The 11,716-nt window shown below is 43.3% G+C and overlaps 1 protein-coding gene across 2 annotated transcripts in view; it reads right to left on the bottom strand.

Annotated features, from left to right (window-relative positions):
- cxadr (CXADR Ig-like cell adhesion molecule) overlaps positions 1 to 2,961 on the bottom strand; it is a 99,924-nt gene extending 96,963 nt beyond the window's left edge. For both annotated transcript variants that reach the window (XM_072585753.1, XM_072585752.1), the window contains exon 1: positions 2,505 to 2,961. In XM_072585753.1, the coding sequence (XP_072441854.1) occupies positions 2,505 to 2,559 (55 nt within the window). In that variant the 5' untranslated portion in view covers positions 2,560 to 2,961. The remainder of the gene's footprint in view (positions 1 to 2,504) is intronic.
- Between the last annotated feature and the right edge of the window lie 8,755 nt (positions 2,962 to 11,716).

Consider the following 11,716-nt stretch of genomic DNA (forward strand, 5'->3'; position numbering starts at 1 on the left):
GACAGTACATGACATTAGTCATCTCTAGCAGAAGGAAGAAAAAAAGGCCAACACCCCTATAAAACATTTCATCTGGAAGAAGACACTTCTGACAATGCAACATTTCCTCTGCAATACATTTGGGACAGGGGAATGGATGGGTCAGTGTATGCTAACACCAGGACTGCATGCAAGACACAGAACGTACCCACTCTCCATATCCAGATGGATAGTTGAGGCAATGCATTGACCACGTTCACTAGAAACAGACTGGGGTATTCATGTGAAAGTCAGGCCGCTTTTAGCTAATGTGATTATATCATTTCACATAATCAGCTGCTAACTTGTTTCATGATTCATTTGAATTGCTTGCTTAGCATCAGCATATTAGTGGAATACAAAACTTATTCTCTGGATGGATCAGTGAGGAGGAAGTAACACTGATAAACAATGAAAGGCATTTAACAAAACAACTTCCAACCCCTCAAGTATCCATTGTCTATTTATTTTAATCACATTCTGCTTTTCTAAGCAGGCTTCACAATAAAACAATTAACACAAGCCCATCCCTCCATTGATCACATTGGAATTTACCTAACCTTTTTTAAAAAAAATGGAATGAATTAGTGCTGGCCTTCATGTTAAGAATTCAGGCTTAATGACTTTTTTTCGCCTTTCTTTTGCTGACCAATAGTTATCCCTTGACCAAAATCACTAAACACAGTCTGATTGAGTTCTGATGGAGAGACACTGGGCTCGAGATATTAGCTCTGCCTTCTCCTCACAGATGCTGTCAGACCTGCTGAGTTTCCCCAGCAATTTCTGCTTTCATATCACTGAACACAAGATTTTCTGGTAATCATCGCAAACTGTTTGGAAATTTGCTGTGTACAAATTGGTCCCCATGTTTCTTACATTACAAAAAGCAATTAAATTGACGGTGAAGCGCTTGAAGCATGAAAGGTGCTACTTAAATGCAAGTCCTTTTCTCGAACTGCCAAAGGGCAAAATCACAAGTGACAGATCAGCACCTCACCCCCGTTGATACTCCAGCTAAACATTATCAATGAGATAGGGAAGGAAAATTTTCCATATGTAGGTTGGGCACTTTATCAGTATCGAAAAACTATATGTACAAGCCTCAAGGCTTCAATGATTGATTACGCCAGTTCAGTTCACACAGGTGAGTTTGAAATATCAATTTTGAGTCAATTGTACAACTTTAAGCTTTCTCCAGCTTTCAAAACCTGTGACCTCTCCCCCACCCTCTGAAAGGTCAGTACTATTCTTATTCGTCGTAAACAAAGCAGCTGAAAACTACAGATTTTTAAAAGTTTTCATTTAGGAATTGAAGACCCCTCTTAACTGTATAAAAAGCTTTACTTTTGTCTTTCAAAATGAAATAGACTCCTGGGAGATTTGCAAAGACCAAACTCTGACAAAGTAAAAGGATTTTCATCCCATTAAAGGGCACTATACGAATCCAAGTTGTTGCTAAGCGCGATTCTGTTACAATGCCTTTCAGACTTTGCCCTCTGAACTCTCCAACAGATTCTGCCTCCCACCAGCAATTCTGCCTCATTGCAATTTCCCATCCACCCAGCTCAATGATCAAGGCTCAGGCATTGTCTAACATGGGGAGAATAAAGGGGAGGATTTTGTTAGGCAATCCTTTTACTGCTGCAGTCTGCTTTTCATCCGTCCCTACCACTGTCCACAGACAGACAACACAATCAGCTTTAACAGGACAATGGTAAGCTGTCAACTCACACCAATCAGCTCACAATCATTTATTTGAAAATAAAGACACACACATCCAAGATTTGGTACAAAACTTTTCAACTTTTGCTGTGAAGTATCATGAACTGCTTTATTTTTTGTTTAGATTCCTCCCTCTCAAAACAGCTGCTAGCCTTCACACAAATTCAGTCTTTAATTATAAGACACAGGCAGACACACATCACAGAGTCTACGCAACTTGCTGATCACACAAAACATAAACATAAACAGCACAGGACAAGACCCAGCAATGTTTCGATCCGAGATTACACAGAGTGACTGAGCGAACGCACAGTCCCAGTGCTCCTTGCAATGTTTTAAAGGAGATCCAGCCAAGAGCTAGGTTAAACATCAACAACAGCTGGCTGGTTGGCATTAATGAATAATAAGTACAAAAGGCAGAGAGAGAGAGAGACAGACCTCCGATGCCGCTCCTTGAGGTGACCTACACTGAAGCAGAAAGAGGTTTCGGTGCTAAATGGGGGTTTGGGGCGGGAGGGGGAGAAGGAAGAATACAAGCAAACCACGATGAATCCCAACCGCCTGCGAGGGAGGGAGAAAAAGTGAAAACTAAAACGAAATTTTGCCATCAGAACAAAAAAGTTGCGCGATGAGGAAAACAGAAAGGGAGAAGGAGAGGTGGAATAAAGAAACAAAAACACACACACAAAGAGAAAATTAAAAGCAAAAAAACACAGTGGAAGAGCATTTCCCAAGGACGTTACTGAAGGAGTTGGCGTTTTTACCTGTCATCAGACAGAGGATTGAGAATGTAACCAGTGCACTCTGCCTTGTATCCATTGCAGCCAGTTTATCCTCACTGTTAGAGACAAAAAGAAACTCTGCAGGTTGTTCTGGAGTCTACCTGCTCCAAAACCGTCACTTCCGGATTTGGCAATAACCTGACCTCCCTCTGCCTCTGCCTACATGGAAAAGAAGGAATCTGAGCCGAGTAATAACCCATCCAACACAGCAGGCTCGCTCCTCTATTCCAACGGCGTCGAATGGCACAACACAAAATGAAAACACGAGGAGATGGGCGACCACGTATTGCTGACCCTGGGAATCAAACAGGACAGGAGTTTCACAGCGTTTTCCCAGCGCTTTCTGTTTGTATGCAGGAGGTCGAAGAACCTCCGTTTATCGAGGTAGAGCGAAGATGTTGCGATAGCTTTTCCTCCCCGGGAGGGTTTTGATTGTGGTGTTGGACATGGGTCGGTAGTGCCCACTGGTGGAAGGATCATTAGCGAGAGGGTGGCGGCGATTGGCAAAAAGGAATGAGGTGGGGGGATTAGGGTTAGGATTAGGATTTGGAATGTGCTGCCTGAGAGTGTGGTGGAAAGCGATTACATCGCAGCCCTGGAAGGATTTTGAATGATTGCTGTCTGGAAATAAATAACGCAAAAGGAGAAGGTGCAGTCCTGCAGAGGTGAAAGAGTGCAGGTGAAATCGGTGGTAAATCCAGAACTCTGTAGGGCTACTCTCTCGTTTGAGAGATTATATTCATGGTGGTTTCATCAGAGCATCGCCATCATTCCAGGCAAGGGTTTGATATTGAGAAGGAGGCTGTTTCGTGATAACCTGAGCTAGGACATGATTGGAGGTCGGACTGGGGTGGACAAAATTTTTAAAAATCACACAAAACCAGATTAAAGTCTGGCTTCTCGGATGCTGCCTGACCTGCTGTGCTTTTCCAGCACCACTCTAATCTAGACTCTGGTTTCCTTGTTTTTACCAGGTTTATTTGGAAGTACAAGCTTTCAGAGCGCTGCTCCTTCATCAGTTGGCTAGTGGGGCAGTATTATAGGACACAGAATTCATTGTAAATATGCTATAAAGAGACTTCACCTGACAAAGAGGCAGTGCTCCAAAAGCTTGTGATTTCAAATAAACCTGTTGGACTATATAACATGGTGGTGAAAAGTGTGGCTGGATGGGCATAAGCCCTTCATCAGGATGAAGGGTTTTCCTGATGAAGGGCTTATGCCTAAAACGTCAACTCTCCTGCTCCTTGGATGCTGCTTGATTTACTGCGCTTTTCCGGCGCCACACTTTCCGACTCTGATCTCCAGCATCTGCAGTCCTCACTTTCTTCTATAACCTGGTGTCGTGTGACCTCGGCAATCATCTGTGGAAAGGAAGAAACAGAATAAACATTTCAGCCCTTTAGAGCTATCTACCCCCCTGATGGGTGTGGTACTAGTTGCTGGATTAGTGGTGCTGGAAGAGCACAGCAGTTCAGGCAGCATCCAAGGAGCTTCGAAATCGACGTTTCGGGCAAAAGCCCTTCATCAGGAATAAAGCACTTCGAAATCAACGTTTCAGGCAAAAGCCCTTCATCAGGAATAAAGTTGATAGTGAGAGAGCCAGTGGTCCATGATGGGACAAATGGCCACCTTCTGCACTTTAACAGTTCTGTGCACCTACACTAAGAACTCACATGTTGCCCCTCTCCAACTCCCTCAATGCCATCCACCCCAACAGTTAAGAGTTCATCCCCTTTCCATTTTTCACCCACACTTCTGCCATTGCCTCCCCCATCCCATGTGAAAACCACACGACATTCTCCAAGGCGGGCGAACGAGAGCCAAAATCCTGCACAGCCTGCACCGCTACTGCCACCAGCTGGTTGGATGGCAACTGATACGCCCAACACTCAAGAAAACAGCCATGGAATCCAGTGTCCAAGACCACTCAAAGAAAAGCCCCCCCCCCCCCCCCTCCCCCCCCAAAGGATGAGAAGCAATGCAACTTTCCATTTTGTAGATACTAATTAGTGTGGCGTTATCATCATTTTAAAAAAAAATTCAAGTAACCAAAAATGCCAAACCCCCTTCACTGAAGCATTAAAATTATAAACAATATATGGTACTGTTTCACACAAGGAACAATTGTCCAGATCTTTGGGCTGTGGTAATTACACTGTGATGTAATTGGGGCCGCAAAACCTCTACACTTTCAAGGGAACTGGCAATAAAAGGAAGGGAGTAAGTCCCCTGGACCTGATGGGATATGTCCTAGTGTATTAACATTTATATAAATGACTTGGTTGAGAGCATAAGAGGTACACTTAGTAATGGGCTGAGAAGTGGCAGATGGAGTTTAATTTAGATAAATGCCAGGTGCTGCATCTTGGGAAAGCAAATCTTAGCAGGACTTATACACTTAATGGTAAGGTCCTAGGGAGTGTTACTGAACAAAGAGACCTTGGTGTGCAGCTTCATAGCTCCTTGAAAGTGGAGTTGCAGGTAGATAAGATAGTGAAGAAGGCGTTTGGTATGCTTTCCTTTATTGGTCGGAGTACTGAGTACAGGAGTTGTGAGGTCATGTTGCAGCTGTACAGGGCATTGGATAGGTCATTGTTGGAATATTGAATGCAATTCTGCTCTCCATCCTATCGGAAAAATGTTGTGAAACGTGAAAGGGTTTAGAAAAGATTTACAAGGATGTTGTCAGGGTTGGAGAATTTGAGCTATAGGGAGAGGTTAAGTAGACTAGGGCTGTTTTCCCTGGAGCGTCGGAGGCTGAGGGGTGACCTTATAAAAGTCTATAAAATCATGAGAGACATGGGTAGGATAAATAGACAAAATCTTTTCCCTGGGGTCGGGGAGTCCAGAACAAGAGGGCATAGGTTTAGGGTGAGAGGCTAAAGATATAAAAGAGACCTAAGGGGCAACGTTTTCACGCAGAGGGTGGTACGGGTATGGAATGAGCTGCCAGAGGATGTGGTGGAGGCTGATACAATTGCAACATTTAAGAGGCATTTGGATGGGTATATGAATAGCAAGGGTTTGGAGGGTTATGGGCTGGGTTCTGGCAGGTGGAACTAAATTGGGTTGGGATATCTGGTCAGCATGGACGAGTTGGTCTGAAGGGTCTGTGTCTGTGCTGTGCATCTCTGTGACTATGATTCTATAAGTGAGTCACCTACGGAGATAGTCAGTGCATCGGTAATAATCTTCCAGGCATCCTTAGATTGTGAGAAAGTGTCACTTTGTCAAACGTTTGGAAAACTACCAATGCCACATCTTTATTTAGGAATGAAAGTCGACCAATAAACGCAGGTAACTAAGCCAATTAGCTTAATTTCTCTTACTAGGAAAATGTTTGAGTCAATTATTGAGGCAGTAATAGCAGATCAGGTTTTATACATATGTTATGACCAAGCAGAGTCCTCAGGATTTGATGAAGGGAAAATTTTGCCTGACAAATTCACTAAAATTCTTTGAGGAGGTAAAAAGCAGGATATAGAGGGAAACAGTGGATGTAATCTGTTTGAATTTTTCAGAAGGCACTTGATAAAGTAATATATGATTGGTTACCCAACAAGAGAAGACCCCACGTAGTCAGTGGTAGTGTACTAGCATGGATAGAGTATTGGTTAACTAATAGAAAACAGAAAATTAGAATTCCTACAGTGTGGAAGCAGGCCATTTGACCCAACAAGTCCACACCAACCCTCCGAACAGTATCCCACCCAGACCCTTGCCCCTACATCTATTACTCGACATTTCCCCTAAATAAAGCACCTAATTTACACATCCCTGAACACTATGGGCAATTTAGCATGGCCAGTTCACCTGATCTGCACAGCTCTGGACTACAGTGGACATTTTCAAGTTGACACCTTGTACATAGTCGAATGCCACAGGGATCAGTATGGAGTATGTCAGTGATGTATACATCCACTTCACCAGATCCAGGCTTTTAAATCTGATCACCACTCCAAGCTACTAAAAGATGTAGCTTTTATGGAGATTCTTAAAGAAGCAAGGTAAGGTAGGGAGGTGGAGAGAAGGAATTCCAGGTAACTGAAGTAGGGCCATCAATGATGCAGTGATTAAAATCAGTACTTCTTTTACTCACTTGTGGGATGTGGGCTCTGCTGGCTGGGCCAGCATTTATTGCCCATCCCTAGTTGCCCTTGAGAAGGTAGTGGTGAGCTGCCTTCTTGAATCATTGCAGTGTGTGTGCTGTAGTTAGACCCACAATGCCATTGGAGAGCAAATTCCTGGATTTCGACCCAATGACAGTCAAGGAATGGTGATATATTTCCAAGTCAAGATGTGAGTGGCTTGAAGGGGAACTTGCAGGTGGTAGGTAATCTATGCATTTAAGACAGCAGAGATATTAGAGTCATAGAGATGTACAGCACGGAAACAGACCCATCGGTCCAACTCATTCATGCCGACCAGATATCCTAACCTAATCTCGTCCTATTTGCCAGCACTTGGCCCATATCCCTTCAAATCCTTCCTATTCATATACCCATCCAGATGCCCTTTAAATGTTGCAATTGTACCAGCCTCCACCACTTCCTCTGGCAGCTCATTCCATACACTCACCACCCTCTGCATGAAAATGTCGCCCATTAGGTTCTTTTTTATATCTGTCCCCTCTGACCCTAAACCTATGCCCTCTAGTTCTGGGCTCCCCCATTCCAGGGAAATGACTTGGTCTATTTACTCTATCCATGCATCTCATGATTTTATAAATCTCTATAAGGTCACTCCTCAGCCTCCGATGCTCCAGGGAAATCAGCCCCAGCCTATTCAGCTGTGGACGTGTTGTGGAGGTAGAGGCATAACCACTTTCACCTTTCAATACGATTATGGCTAATCACTAGCCCTTAACCCCACATTGCTGCTCACTCCCATATCCTCAGGTTTTATGAGAGACCAAAAAATCTATATCTTAGGAAAATATAGTGTTAGGAAGGGATTCTAAAAAAGGGATGAGATTTTAAAATCAGGATTTTGCTTGAATGGAAGTTAATGAGAGTATTATGATTGGTGAACAGGACGTGGTGAAATGTAAAACTCAGAAAACAATAGTTTTGATAACCTCAAGTTCATCAAGGTAGAAATGGGAGATTAGCAATGTATGCATTAGAATAATCAACTCAACAGGTAGTAAAAGTCTAACAGATGCTTTCAACTGTTCCAAGGCATAGAGGCAATGTCGGTGATGATATGGAGATAGTTAAAAATCACACAACACCAGGTTATAGTCCAGCAGGTTTATTTGGAAACATTAGCTTTTGGAGCATTGCTCCTTCATCTGGTGGTTGTGGAGTATAAGATTGTAAGACACGCAATTTAACGCAGAAGTTTACAGTGTGATGATACTGAAATGATATATTGAATAAGACCTGGATTGTTTGTTAAGTCTCATCTTTTAGAATGAATATATTGGTTTCAGTTCTTTCATATGTAAATCACAGAACTTTTACAATTCTGTGTCATACGATTTTACACTCCACAACCACCTGATGAAGGAGCAGCGCTCCAAAAACTAGTGCTTCCAAATAAACCTGTTGGACTATAACTGGTTTTGTGTGATTTTTAACTTTGTACACCCCAGTCCAACACCAGCATCTCCAAACCATGGTATGAAGACAGAAATAGATGTCTTAGTAATGGCAAGAATTTGAAGCTGGAAGCTAATCTTAGCATTAAATATGGCACCAAAGTTGTGATCAGTCTGGTATGTTCTATTGTTTGCAGAATTGGTAGCAAGGGAACAGAGCTTTGAGTGCAGACCCAAAACAGCAGCCTCAGCCTTCCCAATGTTCAGGTGGATGAAATTACTGCTCAACCTGTAGTGAATGTACTTAAACAATCTGAAATTGCAGATGGGGGTGGTGAGGGGGAGCCAAGAGGTGGTGAGGTAGAGCTGGGTGTTGTCAGTGTATGTATGAAAAATAATCCTAAACTGAAGGACATTGTTTACTGATGAGATAACATAAAAGGTAGCCAAGGATAGATAGTCATACAGCACAGAAACAGGCCCCACAGTCCAACTCATCTGCGCTGAGCAGACATCCCAATCTGACCTAATACCATTTGTCAGCATTTGACCCACATCCCTCTAGATCCTTCCAATTCATGTACCCATCCAGATGCTTTTGAAATGCTGTAATTGTACCAGCCTCCACCACATCCTCTAATAGCTCATTCCACAAATACCCTCTACATGAAAAGGTTACACCTCAGGTCCCTTTTAAAACTTTCCCCTCTCACCTAAAATCTATGCTCGCTAGTTTTGGACTCCCCCCACCCTAGGAAAAAGACTTTGGCTATTCACCTTATTCATGCCCCTCATGATTTTGTGAACTTCTATAAGGTCACCTTTCATAAGAACATAAGAACCAGGAGCAGGAGTAGGCCATCTGGCCAATCGAGCCTGCTCTGCCATTCAATAAGATCATGGCTGATCTTTTTGTGGACACAAATCCACTTACTCGCCCATTCAAAACTGAAACACCTGATCAGCGGATCCAGACAATCTATACAATCGACACAGGAATTCTTGGACATCATCAGAAATATACACATAGACAAGGAAGAAACTATGGTCTCATTCGATGTAACAGCACTGTTCACCTCTATTGACAAAACCCTAGCCAGAGAAACAATAGCCCATCTGCTGGACAGACATAACAGACAACAGAACGTTGAACCTACCAACAAAGACGACATACTTAAACTACTGGACTTATGCCTCACAACACACTTCACATTCAACAACCAGATATACGAACAAATCAACGGAACACCCATGGGCTCACCGATCTCTGGACTCATAGCAGAAGCAGTAATGCAAAAGTTAGAACAGTCTTACCGCAAATTCAACCCAAACTCTGGGTCAGATATGTGGATGACACCTTTGTAATAATTAAAAACACAGAAATAGAGAACACACACCAGATCATCAACGCCACACTCTCAGGAATCCGATTCACTAGAGAGGAAGAAAAGGACAACCAACTCCCATTCCGAGACATGATGGTACAGAGAACACCGAACGGAGAATTCACCACAAAGGTTTACAGGAAAGCCACACACACAGACCAAGTCCTAAACTATGAAAGCAACCACCCCAACACACACAAACGAAGTTGTATCAAGACACTATTCAAAAGGGCCACAACACACTGCAGCACACCAGAACTGCAAAAAGAGGAAGAGGAACACCAAGACAAAGTATTCGCCAAAAACGGATACCCTCGCAATTTCATCAACAGATGCCTAAGGGAAAGACAATGGAACGAGGACATGCCGCAACCCAAAGGACTAGCCACACTACCATATATCAGGAGCATTTCTGAACTGACAGCCAGACTACTGCGACCACTAGGACTCATAACAGCACACAAAGCAAGAGCCACTCTCAGACAACAACTCACCAGAACGAAGGACCCAATACCCAACATGAGCAAAACTAATGTAGTGTACAAAATCCCATGCAAGGACTGCACAAAACACTACATCGGACAAACAGGAAGACAGTTAACGATCCGTATACACGAACACCAACTAACCACGAAACGACACCACCAGCTATCCTTAGTAGCCACACACACAGACGACAAGCAACATGAATTCGACTGGGACAACACTACCATTATAGGGCAAGCCAAACAGAGAACAGCCAGGGAATTCCTAGAGGCATGGCACTCATCCACAGACTCTATCAACAAACACATCGACCTGGACCCAATATACCGGCCACTACAGCGGACAGCTGGAACTGACAAACGGAAGCGGCAGAGACAGGCCACTATAAATACCGGAGGAAACAGCACAGAAGCGCTTCACAGGAGGCTCCCAAGCACTGAGGATGTCACCTAGACAGGGGACGAAACGTTTGCAAGACAAATTCCCAGCTCGGCGAACAGAACCATAACAACGAGCACCCGAGCTACAAATCTTCTCCCAAACTTTGATCGCCCATTCACCATATCCCTTAATTCCTTTATTGTTGAAACAAATATCTATCCTAGCTTGAAAAACACCTACTGAAGTAGCATCAACTACTTCACTGGGCAGGGAATTCCATAGATTTACAACCCTCTGGGTGAAGAAGTTCCTTCTCAATCTGTTCCCTCATCTTGAGGCTATGCCCTCATGTCCTAGTTTCATCTGCCAGTGGAAACATCCTCTCTACTTCTATTTTATTTATCCCCTTCATAATTATATATGTTTCTATACAATACCTCCTCATTCTTCTGAATTCCAATGAATATAATCTGAGTCTACTCAGTCTATCCTCATAAGCCAAACCCCTCAACTCCGGAATCATCCTAGTGAACCCCCTCTGCACCCCCTCCAGTGCCAGTACATCCTTTCTCAAGTAAGGAGACCAAAACTGCACACAATACTCCAGGTGTAGCCTCACTAGCACCTTGTACATCTGTAACATAACCTCTCTGCTTTTAAACTCAATCCCTTTAGCAATGAAAGACAAATTCCATTCGCCTTCCTAATTACCTGTTGTACCTGCAGATCAACCCTCTGTGATTCATACACAGGGATACCCAGATCCCTCTGCATAGTAGCATGCTGCAATGTTTTACCGTCAAATAATAATCCTTTTTACTGTTACTCCTACCAAAATGGATGACTTCACTTTTATTAACATTGTCTTCCATCTGCTAGACCTCTGCCCACGCACTCAATGTATCTAAGCTCTTCGCAAAGTTTCACAGTCCTCTGCACACTTTGTTCTACCACTCATCTTAGTGTCATCTGCAAACACTCCCAACGCTCAGCCTTCAAAGTTCCAGGGAAGAAAAGCCACAGCCTAGTCATCCCCTCCCTTTAGCTCAAGATCTTTGCAGAGCAGCAGAGACAATGGTGTGGGACAATCCATTGCAAGTGATTCTTTGGCTGCAGTTAGATGGAATGGATAGGTGAGTGCACCCTCATCCAGTTGAACAGCAGTGATGAGGCACAGAGGGGTCAACCACTTCAAAGGTGATAAACAAGTCAAAAAGGCAAGTATAGTACAGTGTGGTTCCCATTATATCTTGATTTCTCATTTTATTGAAACTATTCAGCAGACAAATTTCAACCCCATCATCAAACATGGACATCAACAATTAAAGTAGATCCAACAATGGCCACTCCTTTTACAGAAGGTCTCTTATTGCCTGGTTAGGCACATTGTTAAGTTT

The sequence above is a fragment of the Chiloscyllium punctatum genome, chromosome 15, assembly GCF_047496795.1.
Source record: "Chiloscyllium punctatum isolate Juve2018m chromosome 15, sChiPun1.3, whole genome shotgun sequence".
Classification (NCBI taxonomy): domain Eukaryota; kingdom Metazoa; phylum Chordata; class Chondrichthyes; order Orectolobiformes; family Hemiscylliidae; genus Chiloscyllium; species Chiloscyllium punctatum.